This window comes from Ambystoma mexicanum, chromosome 6q, assembly GCF_040938575.1.
Source record: "Ambystoma mexicanum isolate Mex_15411 chromosome 6q, UKY_AmexF1_1, whole genome shotgun sequence".
Classification (NCBI taxonomy): domain Eukaryota; kingdom Metazoa; phylum Chordata; class Amphibia; order Caudata; family Ambystomatidae; genus Ambystoma; species Ambystoma mexicanum.
Genome location: NC_090937.1, coordinates 968,649,153 through 968,675,285, shown reverse-complemented (window position 1 = coordinate 968,675,285; position 26,133 = coordinate 968,649,153). Strand labels below are relative to the sequence as shown.

General features: G+C 47.1%; 1 protein-coding gene across 1 annotated transcript in view; it reads right to left on the bottom strand.

The window, feature by feature from the left end:
- Positions 1 to 26,133, bottom strand: part of WWC2 (WW and C2 domain containing 2) — a 2,565,136-nt gene that overhangs the window by 2,197,494 nt on the left and 341,509 nt on the right. The window contains exon 2 of the mRNA XM_069631472.1: positions 18,290 to 18,399. Coding sequence (XP_069487573.1) covers positions 18,290 to 18,399 — 110 coding nt within the window. The remainder of the gene's footprint in view (positions 1 to 18,289; positions 18,400 to 26,133) is intronic.

The window sequence follows — 26,133 nt, the reverse complement described above, 5'->3', positions numbered from 1 at the left end:
AGAGAGCTTTTGCTGAGATCAAGAATGCCCTGTCGGGTCAGGAGACCATGGCTTACTTTAGTCCGGACAAGGAGTCAGATATAGTAGTGGACGCCAGCCCAATGGGCTTGGGTGCGGTGCTGATGCAGGCGGACCCACAGGGACTCATGCGCCCGATAGCGTATGCCAGCAAAGCGCTCACGATACGGAGAAAAGATACTCCCAGATCGAGCGGGAGGCCCTGGCCATTCTGTGGGGCTGCAAGCACTTCAGGATATACATCCTCGGAAAGCCTGTTGTGGTGGTCACTGACCACAAGCCACTCATCCCGATCACGGCGGGCACCTCATCCAAGCCGCCTCCACGCATCGAGCGGTGGATGTTGTCGCTGATGGAGTATGGTGTCAAATTGCAGTATCGCCCGGGGTCCCACAATCCGGCGGACTACTTGTCCAGACAGCCAGGAGCCGGGCGTCCCCATGACACCGCGGAAGTAGTGAACTGCATCGAGATGGTGCACAATGTGGTGGAGGCAGCCCTGGCGGTGGCCCTGGCACACCAGGATATTGCTAATGCTTCCAGAGAGGACGAAATATTCCTGGTCATCATGGAGTCGATGCAAAGCGGCGAATGGAGGGAGGTGCTCACCAACAACGCCCGACGGGAGGCTGGAGCTCAGAAGGACCGTCAGGTGCTGTGGAGGGTGCGCCATGAGCTCTCGGTAATGGAGGACAGCCTTCTGCTGCGAGGCCGCCAGATCGTTATCCCACGAACCTTGGTGACCAGGGTGCTACACCTTGCGTACAAGGGACACCAAGGCGCCGCCAAGATGACGGCGCGCCTAAGACTCATGGTATGGTAGCCGGACCTGGAGCAAAGGGTGGATGAATTTGTGCGCTAGTGCATTCGTGCCAGGCGGCCAGTCCGGCGGTAAGAGGCCCGCCCATCATGACCATGGAAAGAAGTGAGCAGCCGTGAGGCACTGTGCATGCTGACTTTGGTTCCACAGGTCAGGGAATGTACTTTTTGGCGGTCGTGGACCATTGGTCACGTTATCCGGAGGTTGAGCTGGTGGAGTCTACAGCCACGATCACACCATCTTGGCGCTGGAGAAGATGTTCGCCACCCATGGTTTCCCCAAGGAATTATGCTCAGACAATGGCCCGCCATTCCAAGGGCAGCAGTTCGCCAGGTACTGCGAGGAGAGGGGCATCAAACATAGGAATGTCTCCCCGCTCTGGCCCAGGGAGAACGGCGAGGCTGAGCGCTTCATGCGGACACTCAACAAGATCTTCCGCATTTCGTTGGATGGAGGAAGGGAACTACGTTAAAACCTTTTTGAGTTTCTACGAGAGTATCGGACAACACCCCGTCAGTCCACGGGGGTTGCGCCAGCCGAGGGCCTGTTTAAGCGGTGCCCCAGAGCGGGCAACCAGAAATGAAAAGGAAAGTGCCCGCTTCAACATGCAGGAGAAAACGATCGAAGTGGGAGACATGGTACTGGTCCAGAACAGACGTCCGGAAGGGAAGCTGTCCCTCCCATATGAGGCCCAGCCCTTAGAAGTGACTCATGTCAAAGGGTCCATGGTTACGGCGGCCAACCGAAGGGGCACGATCACCAGAAACGTGTCCTACTTCAAGCGGATCGAGGGTGGGCCTGCTAGGAGCGCCGCCGGAGCCGTCCACCCCGGGGCCATGACCGGCGCCACCGCCGGGGGACGAAGAACCTCCAGAGGCCCCAGGAACCCTGAGGCCCCCTCGAGAGGACGAAAGGTGATACCTGAGCCGGGGGGGGCGGCAGCGCCCATCGAGGTTCCAGGACTTCATCATGGACCCGGTCTCCTAAGAGGTCAAGAACTACTATGGTGACTCACAGTTTTGTTTGTTGTGGTTATGGTTTACACGTGTTCGTTGTTTGGGGGAAAAGGAGGGATGTTGCGTATCACGCCAACCATGTGAGGATGGCTCGCGCATGCGTTGTTTAATAAAAGAGGTCCTGATCGCCAGTTGCGGCCGGGACCCCATACCTGGAGCACGCGTCTCGCGTCCATCCATGTGTGACTGCATGTGTGTGCGAGTGTGTGCGCGGGGGGGCCCCGGGTGTCGCCCATAGCCCATAACACTGTGGATGCTGTTCGACTACCCTGATATAGCCCTGACGAGGGAATCCTATGGTCAGAAACCCTGTTAAATGTGCCACAGGGGAACACCACCACAGAAAGGAGTCCACAAGGGTCTGAAGGGTAGACTCATCCAATAATTGTCCCGGACTCTCCAATCAGTGAATGTTTTACCCAGAACCACATAAGGATAAACCTGACACAAACAATAAAACATCAAGGAGCAACACCACAGGAAAGATTATTGTTTTTAAAAAAAAAACAAAATCCATCAGAACTCACAGAGGATGAATCTTGCGTTTGGCTCACGGCTGCTTTAACAAATGGCGATAAGTACTAGCTGAGTCCCCAAGTAAAAAAAAAGGAAAACCCTAACACTGGCCTCATGGAATACACAAGGATTTGATCACCCGTTTATGGAAGGGGACTTAAAAAGGGGAGACCTGGACTTTGTATGTTTACAAGAAACGTGGTGAAGAGAAAGCCTTGTTCTAGATCGATTGATCACTCTAATAAACCTAGCTGTGATGGGCGAAGCAGGCCGTCCACAAGCTGGCCTACCTACCTTAATTTGGAGTGGGGAGGGATACAAGGTGGGTGTTCACAAAAGAAGAGGTCTCTTCATTCAGAAAACCATGCGGTTAAATAAAGGTTACTGATGGTATGCAGAGGAAGGGGGGCACAGAAACCTGACAATCAAACATCTTTTGGAACCTGATGCAATCTTGTTAAAAGGAAAATGCTTGATGAACTTAGAGAGGCACCTGATGACGCCTATAGGTGGTACGGCCCTTCAATAATATTCTGCAGGCATCAGAACTTGACCTGCATCAATCAGAACGGGAAACCGATTGAGGGAGAGCTGATTTCACGAAACATGAATATTCAGAGAGGAACACTCTACATGGCCCTAATAGAGAGCAGGGACCTCCATATTCTGAACAGTCATTTGGAAAAAAAGGATGCTATCACCCCACCTGGGAACGGGGCTCGAAAGCATCAGTTAATAATTTCACCTTTGTTTCTAGGGATCTGATCGACATCATGTGTATCCTGGAAGTACTCCCTGCCAGATCAAGCGACCACAACATACTAAAAATGTCGTGGTCTGCCTGGGCGGTGAAGCACATACAAGTAATGAACTCACAGCTCGGGACAGCAAATGAAGGATGCCGTTTAAAAATGACAAAAGGAGCAGCAGAACACACAATTGTCTTTTTTGCAGCAAGCCTCTCTGTGATGAACACCCTAAACCCAGCGAGTATCGTCAACTATATCCCAATCCTGGCCCCATTCCCGGTCAAAAATGACATAAATAAGAAAGAACCTGTAGGGCACCAGCAGGTCTATGACCGCCTTCTAGCCGGAAAAAAGACATGAGGAAGGCTGCCTGCACGGCTAAGAAAGAGATCCAGCCTGCTGAATACAGAAAAAATAAGTAAAAAAAGATTAGAAATAACTATAAAAACTGGCTTAGAGCGTACAAAAGCATAATTATTCAGCAGGATGCGGAGCGGATGCTGAAAGTCATAAGTATTTGTATTTATTGTTTTATATAGCGCCTTAATCGAAGGCGCTTTACAATGAACAACAAAATAAACATTAAACATGGAACAGTAGAAGCAATAACGGTAAACATGAGTCAAACCATAAAATCAGCATGTAGAACAATTTACATATGAGAGCGGAGAGGAGGGGGGGTGGAGAAAGAAGGGGGAGAGAGAGTAGTGAGTAAAGTGAATAGTAGGAAGAAGGCAGATTTAGAAGAGAAGGGGAAGATAAAGAACAAAGAAGGGCAGAAGAAAGAGGGAAAGAAGAGTAAGAGGGGGAAGCGGTTCAGGCAGGGAAATGAAAAAGAAGAGATTTCAATGAGGAGCGGAAGGAAGAATAGTAAGGGGAGGAACGGATAGATAAAGGTAGGGAGTTCCAGTGTAAGGGGGCAAGGAGCTGAAAGGAATGTAAACGAGAAGAGGCACAAGGGGGTGGGGGAACTGAAAGTAAGAAGAGATCAGCAGAACGAGGGGGTGTAAAATGAGAGAAGAGAGGAGAGGTAAGGAGGAGCAAGGTCGTGAAGAGATTTAAAGACCAGACAAAGGAAGTGAAATTTAAGTTGGGAATGGAAAGGAAGCCACCCTAGCTGAGAAAGTGAGTTGTAAATGGAGTCATGAGTAGAGAGAAGACAGAGGGTGCGGATGGCAGCGTGATAAATGGATTTGAGGGGGGCAAGGTGCGAAGCGGGAAGACCAAAGAAGAGAGAACAACAATAGAAAAGACGAGAAAAGATGAGGGAGGAGATTAAAAGTTTGGTAGCATGGAAGGTGAGAGAGGAGCGAACTTTGCAGATGTTAAAGAGATGATAGCGACATGCCCGAGAGGTGAGGGAGATATGATGAGTAAAGGAGAGGGGAGAGTCAAAATAAATGCCAAGATTACGAGCATGGCAACAAGACTACAGCCTAAACCTGGGGGCTCATAAAACAGACCATACACTTGTACAAATAAATGGGGTGGCAGAGGCGGCTCGGACACGTTTTTTAGGTCCTTGTATACCCCCCCACCAAACTCCCAAGAGAGGACGAGCAGTGGATTTCACCTAGCCCCTGGTGTTTGTCTTATGATCAGGAAGACCTGGTAAACTTGAAAAAGCGCGCCAACCCCTCGCACACCCCTGGCCCGGATGGTTTTCAAACGTAACTCTGAAAGAAAACCCGGAAGAATGGGACTGACTATTGGGGCTTATCTTATAGAATGTGTTGGTAGCAGAAAACATCCCTGCCTCATGGAAATCAGCTAACGTGATTCCGATATTCAAGAGCGGTAACAGACACGATGGTCCGTGGGAGCCGAGGCGATTGACACTGTAGACTCCTTTAGGTACCTTGGGGTCAATATCTCCAGCAGTGCAGTGGACATGCACACCCTGTACTTTTTAATGGGGAAAGCAACCACCCTAGCAAACCAGGCCCTAATTCTGAAACGTAGGTACTGTTGGTACTCTCTATTACCAATAATAGAGATGTACAAAGCAAAGGTGGGCCCAGTGCAGACCTACCTGCTCTTGTTCCCTAAAAAAACACTGGGCCTTCCTGGAGGGGATCTTCTGGAGACGGGTTCTGGGCCTACCGAGAGCAGTACCAATTCAGATAATCAGATGAGAATTGGGGTTGTGCTCTCTAAAAGGTCTGCAGGTTGGAAAATGCTGACCTATGGAAAATGTATGAATGAAAACTTTGCCCCAATCCTGGTTATTATAAGAGCAGAGCTGACTAAAGAAGACAGGAGTGCTGTGGTTAAATGGGGAGCTGACTGTAGAGCTACTCTAGGGCTGCTGGGTGCCTCAGTGGAGGAACTTCGCCATAAGCTAGGGAAGGTCAAGAAGAAGCTATGGACATTAGATTAGATCACAACAAACGATGAAGCAAATAAATAAAAACTTTTCTGCAACCTTGCAAAGGAAACAAGAAGTAGGGCCAGCATCCCAGAATACTTAAGGACATTTTCAGACCCAAATTACAGGGCACAATTTAGGTCTTGTCAGCTAGAGCAAGGCTTGGTGCTCAACGTGCTGCAGATTTTGCAACGTCACAGGCTCGGGTGAAAACCTTACACACCTGTCCATGAGATGCACGGCCTTAACGCTGATCAGGACAAGACACTTTTTGCGTTTCCTGGAAGGGTACACTACCCTAACTGCGGCAGGCGGGTGGACCCTTCTGCTGAGAGGGGAGAAGAACGCGTTGACTATTGAAGCAGTTAAATTCCTAAGGGAATGTTTTAATTTACTAGACTCATGTGGCACCGCGTGGATCTAAAACCTGAAAGATCGAAGGAGTTTCAAGTTAAGGACGATTTTGCAAAAACCTTTTTGTATTAAACTAATCTGCAAATAAATAAAAAAGTAAAATAAAAAACGGTTACTGCTGTGTTATAAAGTTAAAGGGAAAGTGAATGTTCTGACAAGTTGGGGCAGTGATTGGTGAGGGAGATAGGTAGGGCATGGGGGATTCACTATGATTTTGCAGACAAAAAATAAAATACATGTAGACCTAAACAATGATATACATCTGAGAACTGAGCACGCAATTTAACAGATTATGATGAATGCATCATACCTCAGAAATTAAGTTGCTAACTTGGAATGTTGTGGGGGATAAAAAACGACTAACACATACAAGGTCCCATTTGTCTTACACATGTATGCATGAGCTTAATGTGTTATGTCGCCATGAAACACTTCCTGAAACAAAAAAATGGATCAAATTGCTAACATATGAGGGGTGTGATGAATCAGAAATGATTCAACCAGAAACTCTGGCTTGGGACCCTTCCCATGTTGCCAGGGAAAGGCAGACGCTTCCTGATCCTGACCCTGGGGGTGGTGTTCTGCTGGAGGATCACGTGAGAGGGGAATAAGGTCAAGAGAACTGGGAGAAAAGCTTTACTAACTTCCGTAGAGACCCTACAGTCTTAATGGCACACTGTAGAATTGAAACCTTCAAGGAAAAGGGTAATCAGACCATTGGGGACTTCAAGTCCCGCCGTGCCCCATGTACTGGGACGAGGAAGAGGGACTCAGAGGCATTAGACTGCAGGGTGCAGTCTAGTGGTTCTAATGACCCACACCTGACCGGGATTTCGGAATATATAAGACCCCTCTAAGGTGCAGGCCATTAGAAACAGAAGGTGTAGTTGCAGAGACCACCAGTCGCAGTTGCATTTGAAGAAGCAAGGAAACCGAGACGCCAGAGCTGCCACTATTTTTGGAGCAGATGACCATCCTGAGAGGGTCTCCAACATTAATGGCCTTAAATGCAGAGGTTGTGCAGCAGGAAGGGATGTTGTAAAAAGCGTTCCACATGGAGAAAGAGGCTCTCCTGACTGTGTGCTGTGTCCTGGTGAATGGCGAGCACCAGTGTGCATTAGGAGCGAGAAAAGCTCCTTTCCTGATCGGCACAGGCCGCGGGATAACCAAAGCAGTCTATCATGCAGGAGGCAGCAGAAGAACGAACAGTGCCAGCAGATTGAGCGAATGTGTATGCAGAAACCAGCAAGTTTACCATTGTCGGCCAATCCTGGTACGCTCCGTATCTGACCACTGGCTACTGATAATAATTTTGAACACCGAACTAATATGAATAAGTCAAATTGGCATAACATGAACATTGTGAAAAGAAAAGAAAGGTTATAATCATTTCTATCAAGGCCAACATAATTGCCAATACAAAGAGGGGGCAGTACTGAAGCAAGCTAAACATAACCACCATTGCCAAAGCCAAGAGAGGTCAATACTGAAGCAAGCTAACCATAACCACCATTGCCAAAGCCAAGAGAGGGTACTAAAGCAAGCTAATTATAACCATTATTGCCAGAGTAAGGAAGAGGCAATAATTGAGCAGGACATTAACACGTTTTGCCTGAGCCAAAGAGGGGCAAGTGTAATACAGAAACATTGTCAGCAATTGTTTGATGTGAGAGTGGGAAAAACGAGTGTCGGAAGAGCAGCCTTCCTGGTAGAAGGTATCAAGGAGGAGAGGAGAATAACCTGCATTGCTTGAGGCAAATACAACAGCGGAACAAACAGCACCAATGTGTCTCATATTTTTGCAGAAGAAGTTGTGAATGTTGATGTTTTTGAAAGTTAAAGACTTTTCAGAAAGGTTTAAAGAAAGCCTCACCACAGAGTACATGTAGTAGTGTTATGAGCTTTTGTCCTGGCAGGCGAGCATACCAGGATAGGAACCTTTTAGTGGGAGTCCTGGCAGGTTAGTGGACCAGGAACAAATTAATGAAGTACTGCATTGTGGTTGAAAGTTGTGATAAGACCACTAAAGTGTTTAATGAATTGTAGCGCAATCATCCTGACAAAACATTGTTGTTGATACAGTAGAATTGTGAAAGCGTTTTGGTTTCCTTAAGAAGAAGAAGCTATGTTGAACTTTTGTCTATGCTTGGAGAGATAATTACTTTTCGTCTAGTTGAATTTTTGTTAAAAGGTCAAGTGAAAGTCTTTTAGAGTAAGAAGAACTTTGTGATCACAACTTTGCTACAAAACAGAACTTTCTTATTTGAACCTTTGATTGAAAATCATGCTTTGAATCTAGGGAAGGGGATCCAACCCAGGTTACAAGGATATACAGTTATTAGGTTTATGTTGAACATAATGGTTACATATGAATTGTCATATTGTAATGCTCACTTGGTATCCACGGGGACGTCACTCAGCCTGCTCTGACCTCTTACGACCTCAAACCCTTCCCTGGAGGCTACTCGACTGGAGACTGGGCCTTAAACACAGGATTGGTAGAGTTTAACTCCCTATTGTCTCTGTGTGCTTGAAGCCCTTCTTCCACGGGGTCCAACCCTTCCCTTTGATCCACAGCTCACCTTGTTTTCTTGGATAGTGTGCTCTCCGTCCTGCTTTAAGCGCAGGGGCGCGTTGATTGATGCGGGCTCGTTGCTGCCTAGTTACTTCACTGGCAAGAGTCTGACAGGTAAGTATAATGAGTCTTTTGAACAGTTCTCTAACTTCGTTCCTTTCCTTCCTTAGATGATGGCCGGCGTCCGGGGATGGCGGCGTGCTGCTGAGATGAGTAGCGCTGAAGGTGAGTGAGAGCGCGATGCGCGATGCACCCCTTTCGTATTTGTATTGAACTGAGTTCTTTTTCTGTGTCTTTGAGGTGCTGCAACATTTTCAGCGTGGATGCCGGTTATGAAGAACAAATGCAGTGAGTAAGCGCGGTATGCGGCGCCTCTAGATGTTTCCACACTAACCTGGAGTGTCTTTTCCCTCTTGCAGATGGATGAGAAGTTCCAGAGACAGAGATGAAAGCTCCTCAGAGGAGGACTTGGGACAGCCGACAGTAAACCAGCAAACACAGAACTTGAATGTCTTGGGTAAGGGGGGACGGAGAGGGGGAGGGTTTTTTTTGGAGTTAAAACCTTATTGTTTTGTCTATGTTCAAGTAATAATGGCTTTTGGAAAATAATAAACAAATAAAAAAATTTAAAAAAAGTTCCGGAGACAGAGTTCCTCCAGAGCGCCTGGGATTCAGATAAACGTTTGAAGCTTGTACAGTCTTTAAAAATAAGCAAAGATTTGCAGAATGCTTACTAATGACTTTTTTCTGTTCTTTTCCCTTTTCCTTAGGAAGCGGCGTACCGGGATGGGAATTACACCGCCGAAGATTCCCGCAGAACAGAAGGAGTGATGAATGATGGGCAGAAGCGCCGCAAGGTAAGGCTGTTCCTAACAGCGTTCTTGTTCTTGCAGGAGCTGAGCGCAGAAGAAAGATGCAGGCCTACTGCAGACCGATACGAACACGGTGAGTGTCACGCTGCAGGTGCAGAAAACGCAAAGCATGTTTCTCAGCCTGGGCGTGGCTTAAATAGTCTCTGGGTATCCCAGGTGTCTCTGGGCTGAACCACACCCAAAAGACTAGACTGCACATGCATTTCTGGGAACCAAAATATGTGGGGGCATCCATCTTGTCCCCATCAATGCACTACAAGTCCAATCCCCAATGTTATCCTATGGGAGTGAGTGAGTCTGGTGCCACAAGCGCCAAGTCTGACTCCAAGTGGGTCTTTGGAGGGATGGAGAGGCCCTTGAGGGCCATGTAGGTGATTGTGGCCTGGCTCCAGCCTGACATCTTGGAGGGCTGGGGACATGAGGGGCAGGAATCATGACACATATATTACCTTTATTATGAGTTTGATGTATGTATAAGTGTGAGGGACAGATTCCTTTTATTAGAGTGTTTTTGTTACGACTTGAGGTCCACGAAGATTATAATGCCTCTGTTCCCAAGTACCAGTCAGAGATGAGTAAAATTACTCGCTGACCAGTTATTGGGGCCGCGGGAGATAGGCAGGAGCAGGAAGCACCGGGTCCCCGGGTGGCTGAAAAGAAAAGCAAAATTAGAATGCAAGTCTCAGAACACTGCAATGACTTATGGTGAAGAGGAAAAATGATAAACACCTACCCCAAGGATAACAGGTGCTAGCGTGGAACCTGTCTGCTCCTGTCGGAAGGAATGGAGTGCGGGATGTTGGTAATCAAGGTGGTAAAGGTGGGGCTGAAAACTTGCATCTTGAAGTTCCAAGAATGTCCAAAACAAATCCAAAGGATAATCCAGGAAGCAGTCCAATTATGCAGTCCAGTGGTCAGCACAGTTCCAGTATACCAGGTTCAGTGGGAAAAGCCAAAGCAATCCAGGGAAGCAGAAAACCAAGGTCCAAATACCATAGATCCAACAAGAAAAGGTCCAGATAGCGGCTCGCCGGCAAAAACAGCTGAGAAGCAATGAGAATACGGACCAACGCTCTTTTTAAGCGTCTCTTCCGGGTCACGTGACTGCCCACCTAGTCACGTGACCGATTTGTACAAATCTTCCGGGTCACGGGACCGCTAATTGATTCACGTGACCCCCTGCTGCGGGGCGCTGGATTCCTGGAGTGCCCGTATCGTCGGTGTGCAGCACTGTATGCCCGCAAGCGCTAAGGCAAGCCCCAGGACAGGCCAGGACAGAGACGCCAAGGATGCCACATGTGGCGAAGTGCCGCCAGAGGCCGAGCGGAAGAGATGCGTAGCCCGCGCGAGCGCCAAGGCTCAGACCCGGCAGGTAAGGAAGGGGCCGAGGGGGGAAGGCGGACGATGACAAGGAGAGCGTGACAGTTTTCTTTTAGCTCATTTTGATAGGTATGAAATCCTCTTTAGGTTATGGATAGTGAAGTGTTTGTCAAACCCTTATGTAACTAGCACCTTGTGAATACCCTTGATCGAGATTTGTCCAGCTCACATTTCTGACTCGTCACAGGGGACAACCAAATAGCTCTCAAATTCTTCTAGCTAAGCAAGAGGCACTGTGCCAATTATTCATCTATTGCTGAATTGTATCTACGCTCACATGATTGTGGACCCACTGTCATGGTTTTCCCTGGCAGTACAGGTGGCACCTGGGCAAGGAGGGTGTGTGAGTGGCGCAAGAAGCAGCTATCTCCAGTAACTGCCCCTTCCAAAATGGCCCCCTGGTTAGGATGTTCCATTAAATCCAACATGGCCCCCGAGAAGCCTGTTATTCTATAATCCTTGGTGGTCTAGTGGTGCTGGGTGGGCCCAGGGTATATAAGCCCCGCCCTGGGCCACACCCAGCGCTTAGCGTTTTCTCCGGCCGAGGATCAGCGTGACGCTTGTCTGTCACAGTCCCGGCTTATTTAGCAGTGCCTCGTGCACATCCAGCTTCCAGGGATCCTGCCTGCTTTTCACCGCGGCCGTGTGCGAACATCCTGGAATTCCGACGCTTCTTTTGATCTGCATCTGGAACCGCTCGCGGATCTAATCTTCTCTGTGGGACTCAGAATTTCCTTTCGTTGCTTCCACACGGCGCGGACTTCCATCAGCTGCATCCGGAACTCCTGCACCATCGGAAAAAACAAGGAGGAGAGTGGTAAGCACGGATTATCCATGCCACCCTCAGCCCCCCACCCTTCACTCAATACTCACCGTGGTGACACCGGCCCTCACTGGAAAAGAGGGAAAAGACCGGAAAAGGCATTGACATTTATTGTAAAACCTTAGAAACTGAAGTGTGCCTCTGCCATAAGACGGCACATTGGGACTTTGTCTGTACACTTTCCAAGGGGGACATTAACCAGCGAAACAACGCTTATGCATAGTGAAATTGTGCTCCTGCACAGAAACTTGAAAGGAACTGGACTTGGATTACCTAAAGACTGCTTACCCAGTGAAGTAACTGGGATAAATTAATTGCCTACTCGGAGATCCATAGTGCCCCGGGATATCCCCATATCACCAAATCACTCCCCCCCTCTCTGATCACTGGGTAGTTGACCAGCAGTGAGCAGAGGGAAAGGAGTGTTTTGGGCCAGCAGCAAGGGGCTGAAGATCGTCGACAGACCGGACCAGAGATTGCCGACAGACCGGATCAGGCACTCCTGCAGGGCCCCAGAGGTAAGCGTTACACCCACAAAGTCGATATGTCTTTCTATCTGGCATGATAAACAATCTCAGTATTCAGATACTGAATATATTTGCACCAAATCTAAACTCACTCGATTATTTGAAAATGCTGCTAAATTGTTCATCTATAATTTAGATGCGACAGCTATATGGGAACAGCATTTTAACAAAATGTTGGAGGTCACTGTTCAATTCAGATTTGCCCCAGGTGTGATGGAGAGGAAGTGGCCTGCTTCATATGTTGTACTCTTACCCCAAGCTGTGTAAATATTGGAAGGGTGTGACCTATATTCTACTTGCAGTCATTAGTCAACGAATAGAACTATTCCCGCTAGTGTGCATATTAGGATATATTGGCAAAATGTCGGAGGAGAAACGTAGGTTCTTAACTTAGGGCTTTGACTAGCAAGAAGACGCATTCTGTAAAAATGGACATCGCACCACCCACCAACGGTCAATGAATGGCTGAACGATGTAGTATGGGCCAATGATAAAGAAGAAGCTTACGCAACATTGGTGCACTCCAGTAGTAGACCCAAGGACATATGGTCTGACTTCCGTCAATACCTTGGAGGTCAAGAAGAACAGGAGTATGAGGATTTAAGGGTATTTTTGTTGAGGACACAGATGCAGATGTTGTGTAATGTAACTCCAATGGAGCAAGAATACTTAAATGTTTGTGTACTAGTCATATGATTTAATGATACTTTGTTGTCGCCTAGTGTTTTTAAATGAAGTAAAAAAGAAAATGTGGTGGTCATTGTAGATAGTTCACATGGCACACTCAGATCTGTGTCAAAGTCAGCACACATGATTAATACCTGGGGGCATATCATAGCCTCACAGATATATGGAGACTTCAACATTCATCTTCTGGAAATTGTACACACTATTCTGAGGAACATGATCCATCAGCAAGGTGTCATGATCTCTGCTTCCAAAAGATCAGGACTTGCCCGACTCCCTTGGAAGCAGACCCATAACCCCGGTTCCGAGTGCCAGCCAGTCCCAATTGGGACCTTTTGGACCCTGTCCTGGCGCCAGTGGCACCAGGCTCATAAAGATGCCCAGTTCCAGCGCTGGAAGCGCCGGGCTCATAATGCTTGGGTGGACTTACCTGCAGCAGACCACGCTGCTTACTTACCTGCCAGTTGAACCCCTGATCCTCTTCCGTTTTGGACTACTTTTCCTGTTGGGTGGGGCAGGAGCCACTCCCTAGGTTCAGAACACTGGAACTCTTCTGGAAAGCAGGAACTCTTTTCTTACCTAGGCGTGGCTGTGGAAGGAGACACCTAAGCACTACAGGAGGCTATTTAAACCACACCCGATGGATGAATCTTGCTTTGTGTTATTCTGCATTCTCTGCAGCAGAACGCTCATCGTGTCTTCTGCTTCTGATCCTGGGCCTAAGGGAACAAAGGCTTACCATCCTGGAATCCAGTCTTCAGCAGCACCTGTAAAGACAAAGAAAGAACAGGTTAGCACTACGGTCTTCAGTGGCAGCACATCTCTTACCTGGTCCATCGGCTGTCACCAACGCCTCGCGCTGCATTCCGGCATCTGAAAGACAAAGGCTTACCTACTCTTTGCATGCTCCGGAGGTCTTCGCACTGCATTCCGGCATCTGAAAGACAAAAGCTTACCAGCTCTTCGCACGCTCCGGAGGCCTTCGGCGCTGCATCCCGCATCTGAAAGACAAAAGAAGGTGCGTTTAAAGACATTGGGCAACTTTATTACTCACGTGCCATATCTCCTTCCCACGCCGAATCCAGTGGGTATTCCAGCACCCTTCAGCTTCTCTAAAGCTCCGAACTTGTACCTGCAAGATAAAAGGGACAGTTAGTGCGCATCGTGAAGCAGGCTACAAGCACTTACTTACGTGCTTCCAGGCGCTTCTATTCCTCACGCGGGTTCGATCCTCAACTCTCATCAGCCCGCCATCCTCCATCGCCGGAACCCTGCAAAACAAGAGATATCATTACAAAAGACTTTTAAGACATTTGAAGTGCCCAGAACTTACCGTTTGTGCAGTTAACGATGGACAGCAGTCCTCTGAGGTCAAGAGGCCTGCACCCTTATCCAGTGAAGAAACTGGTTACGGCACCCTGCCCCGAGGCAGATGGAGAGCTCGGCGTTCACTTACCTAAGCTGAGGGCGTTAACCTTTGGGGTTCTACAGGAGAAGAGAAAGGGAAGAGGAGAGAGGCACCCAATAACCCCAGTTCATTAATCCCATATTTTCTATCTGCAGACATCTTACTCTTCGAGTCAGACATACAGTGCACATAGGTCCAGCCCAAAGAGCCAACCGTGTGTTACACATCACCTTTGAAGATACGGCATTCACCCAGTCAAGACCGGCGCCTCTGCGGGAATCAGGTGAGCGTTACACAAGGACAGATCATCTATTTGTTACATGCAAGTCCACTGTCTGGGTACAAGACAGTATAATACTTTCAAAAACCTTCTCAGATCACAGCTGGATAAGATAAGGAATGCCCCAGATGGGCCAAATGTTATTAAACAGTGGTCATTCGAACGGACATTGTTTTTAGAAAGAACATATCAGCCCCTATCACCAAGGAAAAAGGCACCCTCAAGGATATATGGAACATATGGGAGAAGCTGCCGCTGGCGATGATGGGACGGGGGGCGATGCTCAAAATGGTGGTCCTGCCTAGGCTGTTAGATTTCTTCAGTAATATACCATACTTGATACCCAAAAAGTTTTTTGTCAAACTGAACAGAATGTGTAGGGACTTCCTGTGGCACGGCACTCGCAATAGTGTTGCGCTATGGAAGCTACAGAACTTCCATGATAGAGGGGGCATCAAGCTGCCGAACTTTGAGGCCTATTATGTAGCCAGTCAGTTGCAATATGTAACCAAATGGCTCTCTGATGAAGAAACTCCTGAATCTAGGCTGTTTGGGCAGGACTGCACCCCGTTTTACCTAAATGAGATTATCTGGGTGACTAGACTTGAAATGAAAGAACGCCCGGGTATGCTGTTGCTTGGGTGGAAGATGTGGCACAGAGTATGCCAACTGATGGAGAACCCATGCCCGTGTTCCCCACAGGTGCCACTAGTTGCCTTAGCTAGGGGAGACAACCAGCTCAGGATGATAATCAGGACCTATTGGGAATCGGTTGGGCTGGTCACATTGGGAGACATATGGCAAGAAGGGGCTATTAAAGAGTTCGAAGAACTGGGAGAAGAGACAGGCTTGCATGGAGGCCAATATGTCACGTATCGTAGGCTAGTGCAGACTATTCGCAAAACCTGGCCAGAGATTGTACTGGCGGAAGAACCAGACGTTCTAATGGGAACAATATATGATATATCAGAAGGAGGACACGAAATCTCTAGACTGTATGAGATGGTGATGACCAGGGTGGGGAAGGATTTGACTCACCCGAGGCTGGACTGGGAAGCGGAGGTGGGGGCACAGATGACCGATGGAATGTGGGAACGTGCTATAGGATACCACAAGAAAGTGTCCAGAAATGCTAGATTGCAGCAGATACAGTTATACATAACGCATAGAGCCTATATGACCCCGAAGAGAATATCTAAGTTCGCAAACACAGGAAGACAAGCATGCCCAATATGCAATGAGGAAGACGCAGATATGACACACATGTTCTGGTCTTGCCCAGTGATTGAAGCTTTTTGGGGGTAAGTGGCACGTAAACTAGCCGATAAAGGGGTCTCGCTCAACATAGATACAGCCTGGGCCTGCCTGTTGGGAGGGATTCCCAGACCACGGAACACTAAACACCTTGGGAAACTGAGGGACCTGGCATATGTGCTTGCTAAAAGAAGGATAGCTATGGGCTGGAAGCAATGCCACAAGCCACGGGTAGAGGTATGGTGGCGGGACTTACAAAAATGGGCGGAGGCTGAAACAGTGATGTGGCAGGAGGCATGTAGCAAGTGCGGGGAAGAAGATGTGGGTAACCTGATGGCTTGGAGAATGTTAATAACAGGACTGTTTGGCACAGTAGTGGATCCTGCAGCTTCGGAAGGAAGCGATACCCAGCCACACGCAGCGGATACAGAACCAGAAATGCAAATAAGCTCTTTGGGGGGGGGGGGATTTGGGGAGCAGTAATGAGCGTTAATTGATGTTCACGAGTTTATTGTAAATAACGCTGCAAGTTTGGTTTGTATTGTTTATTTGTTTTCAAAATAAAAATCTTTTTTTTTAAAAAAAAGGATATATGGAACATACTTAACACATTAGAGAAAGGAATTTAAAAAACAGAGTGAGAAAGACATCGCCAAAACACTTGACAAAAAACAACAAACATTTGTGGATTTTGAGCAGTTTTCATTAATTAATAGACCAAGCAGGATACTAGCCTGGATGGTAAACACAAGGAAGGGGTTCCCTTGTCATTCCAGCAATTGCCAATGAGGCTAGGGAGCATATCACTTTTGCCCTCAAACCTATCCTAAAGAGTCAAAAAAGAAAGTGGCAAGCTTGTCCTGGCAACAATGATGGCAGCCTCTTCCTTCATATACTGCCACTTTATGGGAGAACCCAAAGATTACTCAGAATGGTTGTAAGCTCTTTTGGCAGTCCTTGCTAGCAGTGGGTATCCTGAAGGTTTGTCCAGTCTGACAGGAAAATAACTGACTTTGGGTTTTTAAAGTTTAGGATTTGGAACAAGAGAACTGTCCCCATGCCATAATGGTGGAGGTCATCCCCAGGCAACCTCAAACTGGTGATTGATAGGAGAGGCGGCCCTCCTCACTACAGATATTGGTGTCTAGTGCTGGTGTCCCTGCATCCACAATTTGAGGTTTTATCACCTATGGAGCCATCCCCAGCCAAGAAGATGACAGTGGCAGTCTTCTCTAAAATTACTCTACCTTGAGATCAGTGGGGTTGTCTACGAGGTCAATATGCTATTCTTTGCACAATTTAAAACTTGGCCTGACCTGAAGTTTGAGCGGAAGTAGATTGCTTTTTTGATATACTGCACCCATTTAGAATGGCCAACCTAGACTTAGTATAAACAGACCATTTTTGTGGTTGCATATTGGTCCCTGGGGCACAAACACACTTATTCTGGAATTGCTCAAAGGGGTTGGCTCTTACGGAGGATGTTTGGGATTGATTAGATCTGGTGTTGGGGGTTCAAATTGCATGCCTCCCTCTCGTGCCATTGTTACACTATTTGGAAATTGAGAATAGCCCCAGCCCATTTCAGAGACTGTGGTTGGTTATGGTGCTATCCGTGGCCAAAAAACTGATTCTGATGGTTTGGAAATCAATGGAAGACTGGTTTCTAGAGGATCAGTTGATCACAAAGTGGTAAAGAGCACAGGGACAGTGTGGTGTATGTCCCCTACAGGGCAATCTGGTGGAGCTTCTTGAACCTAAATGGTTGAGAGGTTTGGTGTGGTCTTCGCTAAGGCTCCCACTCTTCCCTTGCAAGCTTAAGTCTTATTAAATTTCCTGATGGCACTCCTGCCCTCATCTGTCATTCCCATCTTAGTATGATGTTAAACCTTTTTCTTTCCTTTTTTCTCTTTAACACTTTTCCATTCTGGGTGTGTGTGGAGTCTTTCTGAGGTCCTTACTGAAAATGTCCTAAATCTGCTTTAATTGTGTGTTCGCACTGTTAACTATTTTAAAAATCAGGCCTGTCACCATCTCTTCAATTTCTATTTACCATAGAAAGCCCTTGTTCTGTTCCTAACATCATATGCTGTATTCATTGCTTGTTTTAATAAAATAGAAAGATCTCAAGAATGGAATCGGGGCATGTGAGGTCAGACAAACTTCTGTTAGTTAGATCAGGGAGAGAGTGGCTGGATCGACAGGTGGATATTGTTAAGATACTATCTTGAGAACATCTTACAAATGTACATATGATGACCTGCCCACCTTAACAACATTACATCATTGTCCTGCTGAGAAGAACAAACAAGGAATAGGCAATGGGTGCTGACCTAGTATAAGCATCCTGGTAATTTTTACTTTATTTCGTTTTTCCCACCCATCTCCTAGACATATTTGTTGAAAGGCCGAAAAATTATCAGCATAGGTAACCTAACAGAAATCCTATCAAAGGTGCACTTAGTTATAAGGCAACATTTTTAACAGCATGTTTATCCACATTAACAAACACAATTAGATCACACGAAATATTTGTTCAAATTGAAATGCATAACAAGCAACCAACATAGGAGAAGACATACGGCTGGCATGATCGATGTAGTAGACCCCAATCTGAGGATCATAGGCAGATTCCCATCCCCAGGGCAGTTCATCCCCAACACAGTCCGCAAACGACAAGGGTTTTGTTAACCTAGTAAAAGAAGTGACATTTTAATTTAATATTTTACCACAATTAGAACAATTCCAAAGTCATGCATATGTTATCCAGTCTCTGAAAGGGCAGAAAAACTTCAACGGCATGCAGGGAGATTTCGTGTCACCAGTGAATGCAAGTAAAAATGCCGTTTTGTGAATGCTTTACATACATTTGATTTCCCAAAAATGGTATTTACTCGGGAAACTGCGTTCATACTTTACAAGGCAATTTCCAATTCTCTGTATCAGCAGCAATACCAACAATACATTTTGCAATCTGCACTTCAAAAAGAAATCATAATACTCTACACACAAAACTTTGCAGTTTAGGACATACAGGTAACTGACCTTGTACTCTCAGTACCTAATGTAGACACTAATAAATCCATGGATGTCGTACTGTTTTCACTACGGGGGGGGGGGGGTGTCCTTTTAAAAAGAAATCAGCCCCTTTCTACGTCCCTAAGAACAACTACTTCCCTAATAAATTCAAAACTTGTAGTCATGCTGCCGTTTCCCTGCCATTTCCCTAGAAAGTATTGGGGCGAGGATGAATTGGTGTTACCTAAGTGAAGATCCCATTCCCAGTACTGTGACGAGGAAGAACCCCAATGACTCACAAGGGAGTCCTAAAATCAGTACTGTGACGAGGGAAACGTGAGGATTACCTGTAGGAAGCAGGTTTAGCGTTCTAGTGTCTTCCCAAGTCCTATTGGCCAGGACCTTTATAAAAGGGAAGACAGACTGAGGAAGTATGAGAGACGCCCTCCCTGGGAAAGCAAGAAGCAGGAATGCTGTGCTGAAGCAAAATTAGAAGCCGAAGAAGCTGTGGACCAGAGGCTTTATCAGAAGGAAGGGGAACCTTTGCACACCAGGAAATTGATGAAGACTGGGGGATATGGGGCAAAGTGAACCCCTTTTCAAAGGACCTGACAGAAAGTCGACTCCCCCTGGGGGGACCAGGGGAACCACATGCTTTAGAGTTGCTGCAGCACACCAGAGAAGGGGGGGAGACAGCAGAACACGAAAACCAAAGCAGGAAGACCCCAAAACCAACCAAAGACCACCAGGAGAGACCCTAAAGGTATAGCAGTGACCAGGATGGTTGGTAGCGGCACAAGGGAGCAGCGGGATACCCTGACCCAGCCAAACAGGGGAAAAAGGGAAACTCAGGGAAGCAAAGTAAACCTCTGGAGCCCCCAAGAAAAAAAATCACCTTCATAGTCGCAGTACTTGGCAGGATAGTGAACCATCTCTGCCATACCATCAGGAAAGAAACAGTCACAGTACTTGCCAGGCTAGTGAACCAAGTCTGCCACACTATCACAAGAGAACCTTATAGGTTTGGAACCCATACCCTAGAGATTTGAAAGCAAGGTGAGAGAAGAAGAGACCAGGGGAAGGGAAGCATCCTCCTGGTGTTGCGAAGAAGAGGCCAGGAAGGGAAGCATCCTACTTGGTGTTTTGAGAACTACATGAGAGAAGTCAGGAGAAGGAAGGCACTCACTTGACATTGTAAGAAGCCTAAAGAAAGCCAGGAGAAGGGGGACATCTCCCTGCTGTCTGTAACCACAGTGAGAAGCCCGAGTGAGACCAAGAGAAGAGAGTCATTCTCTTGGCATCAAGTCATCAACATTTTGAGTTGGATCATTGCTTTCTTTTGAGCCAGAGAACTTTGCTAATTTGGAACTTTATTTTATACACATTGGAACTTTGTTTATTTTTACAACATTTAGAACTCTGCTGAGCAGACGTCCCCTTTTCACCTTGTATTTAGTTATTAGTGCAAGGGTGAGAATTAGGGTTCTGACACAACATTGGACTCACCTTTATTTTTGACATCCTAACAAGCCCCTTTACAATTTGTGTTGAGGCACGGACACCCCTGTTAGCATTAGGACTAGTGAGGCCTTTCTCCACCCACATTTATCCTTTAATACAAGTCTATGTACAGGAAAATTGACACCTTTGTGTCAGAGTCTTAATTCTACACCCTCACAATACCCTTACCCATTCTCCAATAATGTCTGTGAGCAAACAGGAAGACTCCAAATATGAACTACTAGGATTGCAATGACAGGGGTATGCTTCAATGTTATCGGCTGTGAAAAACTTGCAAGTCTGGCTCGCTCAATCTTATGCAGGCTACTGAAGTAATCAGTTATACATGAACATCTGTAACAAAATAGGCATGATTCATATGTCACGTGAACTTTAAGGAACAATGAAGAAACTGGACATCTATGGATTGGAAACAATAAACCTTTGTTAGACCTTATCAGCGCCTATGGTTTTGTGCTGACTGATAAGGGCTCTAGAAATGAGCTTTATTAAGAAATTCACAAGCAAGTTTCTTGAAATCTGATATATAAAAGAAAATAGAATTATGAATATATTCTTTCCATTCATGCCTCCTGATAAAGGAGTACAAAATTAAGTAAATCATAGCTTGAGGTACCAGATACTATGCTAAACTGAAATGCCCGAACAGTAAGTCAATACTCAGCAGTGCTCCACAAGCCATCACTGTAGAATTTTTCAAATATTTGGTCTCGAATCCTAACTGTTAGGTTGCACGTTTTTTGATTGTGAATACCTGCTCTAACTGAAAAGAGCTTTCATAAAAATAAGAGTTAAAAAAACATAAAACCAGAAAGCATAACTAAATAATAGGATGCAATTTAAATTGAATATGATCATGAAAAGCTAAATGAAATAAGTGAGTACTACAAGTAGCAGGCTAGGGATAGGCTGGAGAAAGCTAGCCCTGATCCATTGAACTCTACTTGTCAGGCAACATTTCAGCATATAACTATGACCCAAGTGAAGATTAAGGAGTAGGTCAAAGCTAATGCTCAACATTTCATCCTCTGAAAAGCAGAACATTGGTTAACAACTCAAAGGATTTACACAAAAAAAGCCACCTTGTGGTTGAAGTAAATTTTTTGTGCAGAGGTTTTTCTAACTACATATATTAGCCATTTGATATTATTGTAAAAGAACCCTTGTTGCCGATTGACTGGCTCGAAACGCATAGATAACTTCACATTTCACCTACTCCACTGTCTTCAGGCATAGATGAGCAATACAATTCCAGCAAATGAAACTATAACTGAACTCAAAAATGTTAAACTCACGCAAAGTAAAAACCTCCAGATTTTGTGAAGAGTTACATTACCAAACTAAACAATCACGGTGGCCTATGCAACTTACTCAGACCTCTTGAACTTGGTGGGAACAGATGTCTGAGATACAAATATCACTAGCATAAGATCACTTTAGAGTCTTCGCTGTTTGTTTTGGCCTGGACTGTCCATGCTTCAAATCTGGTATGTTACTACTTTTTATTTCACCTAAACACAGAAAATGTATATTTTAGCTAAAAGAATGTTTAATAGGAGTGATAGGGTATACAAAAAGAGAATGAGTGAAAGTATAGACATGCCCAATGGATAATCATTACATCAGCAGTAACAGGAGGAGAAGAAATGATGCGCTATGGGGCGGGAAGGTATAGTGATAAAGAAACCACTGGTAGAATGTCTTCCAGCAGGCAATAGTCATCATAGCCCTCTAAAGATGAGCAGCACAGGAGGTGTGGCTGCTGCAAGACTGTGGTAAGAAGTCAAGGAGACGAGACCGGTACAAGAGTATGGTTGACGATTGAGGAAGAAAGTAACAGCAGGCCCATAAGGGCAAGACTGCCACCAAAGAACAAGTTACTTACCAACTGGTAATGTTCTTTCGACTAGATGTTCCTCCAACGTATTCCACATCTTTGACATGTAATGTCCACAGCTGTGCACTTTGGAAACTTTTTCAGCAGAGGGCGTCCTGCGTTGATGATGTCGGGTCGATGTCCCTCGAAGGCCTCCGTCGAGGTCGACGTCACCGGATGTTATAAATAGGACGCATTGCGCCCCTAGCCTCAGTTTAAGTTTTTTCCCTCCGAACGTGTGGCACCAGTCTCATGCCTGCTTAACTGCACATAGCCTTGCGGAAACGTAAGCTGCAATAGCATAGGAAATTTTCCAGAGGGGCAGGCTGGGAGGCTAATGCGGAATACGTTGGAGGAACATTCAGTATAAAGAACGTTACTAGTTGGTAAGTAACTTGTTCTTCGAATGGATTGTGTCCTCCAACGCATTCCACATCTTTCACAGACTCCCAAAGCAGTACCAGTAAATGGAGGAGGGAAAAGAATTTAGAGTACCCAATCAGATTGCAGAATAAAGTAGCACCTTCCCAAAGGCCATATCCTGACTATGGATCGTATGCAGGGAGTAATGCTTAACAAAGGTATGGAGTGAAGCTCATGTAGCGGCATCACAAATATTCCTAATAGGAACACCCCGCTAGAGTGCGGTGGAAGTAGCCACTCCCCTAGTGGAATGAGCTTGCAGTCCTCCAGGATGGTCCTTACCCGCCAATCAGTAACACTCTGTACTGGTGAGGATAATCCACCTGGACAAGGTCTGTTTGGTAACAGCCTGGCCCAATCGGTGTCCAGCATATCCTACAAAGAGTTGATCGTCCACTCTGACCCTGGACATCCTAGAAATGTAAAAGCTCAGAGCTCTCTTAGGATCCAACCAATGGAGTTGCTCCTCTTCCTTACCAGGATGAGGAGGAGGGTAGAAAGATGGAAGCACCACCTTCTGACTCAAATGAAATTCAGATACTACCTTAGGTTCAAAGGAGGGACATACCCGCAGTACATCCCTGTCCTTGTGAAACACAGTAAAGGGTGGCTTAGAGGATAGTGCCTGCAATTCACTCACTCTGCGAGCGGAAGTAACCGCAACCAAGAACACAGTCTTGAAGCACAGTAATCTCAAAAGGACAAGAGTACAAATGGATCCCCCATGAGAAATTTCAAAACCAAATTCAAATCCCAAACCGGCACCTGGAAAGGGGACGGCGGGAACACATTAGTCAGTCCTTTAAGAAATTGAGAAATCAAAGAAATCTTAAAGTAAGAACATTCTTCAGATGAGCGCTTAAAGATAGACAGCGCCACCTGGTAACCCTTAATGGTACCCACTTGAAGGCCCCTGTGGGCCAAAGAAAGTAAGGAAGACAAAACCATAGGAATGGAGCACCAAAAAGGATCAACATTGTGATCTCTGCACCAGTCGCAGAACTTATGCCAACGGCAACGGTACAGGGATTTTGTTACAGGCCGCCTGGCCGAAAGCAACACCTCCATAACGTCATCCGGGAGGTCCCAATCCTTATACCTCGAACTTTCAGATACCAAGCGTGAAGGTTGAGAGTCTTGACCACTGGATGGAGAATCTGATTCCCCCCATCCAGCCCCTCGCGCGAGAGCAGATCCTCTCGGTAGGGAAGACGGCGTGGAAGGCAGACAGACATTTCCAGAAGGTCCGAGTACCACGCTCTCCTGGCCCAATCCAGAGCAATGAGGATCATGTGGGAACCGAACCTCCGTAACCTCCGCAACACTTGAGGCATGACGGGGACTGGAGGAAATGCGTACCTCAGTGCGAACGACCAATCCACTACGAGCGCGTCTCCTAAAGCTCATCTTGGAGGAAATTCCCTTGAGCAGAATCTCGCACTTCCGGTTGACATTGGTGGCGAAGAGAGCCACTTGTGAGGTTCCCCAAAGGGGGCGAAGATCTCCTGAAGGACTTCCTGAGCCAACTCCCACTCGTGAGAGACAGTGCTCCCTCCTGCTCAGAGGGTCCGCCGCCGCATTTTCGTCTCCGGCCAGATGAACTGCAGAGATCGAAATTCCCTGCTGGATGGCCCAGAACCAGAGCTGCATTGCCTCTCTGCACAACGGGAGTGACCCTACCCCCCCTTTTTTGTTGAGGTAATGCATGGCCACTGTGTTGTCCGTCATGATCAGGACACTCTTCCCCCGTACAGAGGGCACAAAAGCCTTCAGGGATAGCCTGATGGCCCTCAGCTCTAACAGGTTGATGTGGAGTTTGGACTCTGACAGAGACCAACAACCGCTGGCAGTCAAGTCGTTGGCATGAGCGCCCCATCCTGTGAGGGAAGCATCCGTCACTAGAGTCACCTCTGGCCACTGTTGCCAAAACGGTTGCCCCCTCATCAGGTTCCCTTCGTTGGCCCACCACAGAAGATCCTGGGGGACCGAGAGTGGAATCTGAACGGGATCCGACATCTTGCCGGAGAACTGCGACCACTGCATCTTGAGGACCCATTGCAGGGATCTCATCCACAGCCTGGCCTCTGGCACCAGAAAAATGCAGGATGCCATGAGGCCGAGCAACCTTAAGAATTCAAAAGCTGGGAGACTGGGCATGTTGAAACTTGTCCACCATCTGCACAATGTGATGAGCCCTCAACTTGGGAAGCGAGCACTTCCCCAAGGACATGTCTAACACAGCCCTGATGTACTGGAGATGTTGGGAAGGTGTCAGATGCAACTTCTTGAAATTTAGGACCCAGTCTGTGGAGGGTGCGGCAGGTGAGACCGAGATGATCCAACGCTTGCCGGATCAGCCAGTCGTCCAGGTAGGGGTAGACATGCATCCCCCCTCACCTGAGGTACGCTGCCACCACAACCATTAGCTTGGTGAAGACCATCGGGACAGAGGTCAATCCGAACGGCAGGACCCGAAACTGAAAGTACGAGTCGCCAGCCGCAAACCTTATGTACTTTCTGTGCTCGGGATGAATCGGCATCATGAAAGTAAGCATCATGCAGGTCCAGAGACACCAACCAATCCTGAAGTTGAAGGGCCTGGAGGACTTTAGAAAGAGTAACCATCTTGAACTTGTCCTTCCTGAGAAGTTTGTTCAACCAACACAAGTCCATGATGGGTCTCAATCCCCCGTCTTTCTTCGGGATCAAAAAATAAGAGGAATACCAACCCTTGCTCCTCTTTGCTACAGGCACCAGTTCTATAGCGCCTTTCTCCAGCAGGGTTAAGATTTCCTGCACAAGGAGCGGATCTGGAAGTTTCAAAGAGAGTTTCCCCAGTGGATTGTCATGAGGCCGCTGAATGAAGGGAAGGCAGTAGCTGTGGGCTAGGGTATCCAGAACCCACGCATCTGAAGTAATGGTCCGCCATTCTTCGAGATGCTGAGACAGTCTGCCCCCAACCGGCGAACCATGGGACATGGCCTCATGACTGTTTGGAAGCAGCTGCGGCAATGCCCGAAGGCAAAGAGGCAGCTGCCTGAGCAGCTTTGGCACCATGATTTCCCTGACCACCACAGGTACTTTTTCGCTCGCCACTGACTGGCCCCGAAAGGAGGAGCAGTAATGAAAATAACCTCCCCTCCATTGCTGTCCCCTAGGATGAAAAAGCAGAGGTTGATGCACAGCTGTGCTTAAATATTTAGCCGCAGCTTTCGAGGTCTGCAACCTCTCAAGGCTCTCGTCAGCCTTGCTGCGAAACAAATGTGCGCCATCAAAGGGCAAGTTCAGAAGATGGGCCTGCACATCCGGAGCAAAACCCGACTTCCGCACCGACGCACATCTGTGTATAACGGTGCTCGCAGCCGCTGGATGGATCGGCTAACACTGTCGGCCGTATCCAAACCTGACTGAACGGATTCTCACATGGCATCCTTGCGATCTTGCACGAGAGCAAGGAACCCATCCCTTTCTTCCCCCTCGGGAATATGCTCAGCCGCTAAAGAAACGCAGTTCCACATAGTGTGTGAGAACCTTGCCAAGGAACAAGTGGAGTTGGCCGATTTCAAGGCAATGCTCCTAGCAGAAAAT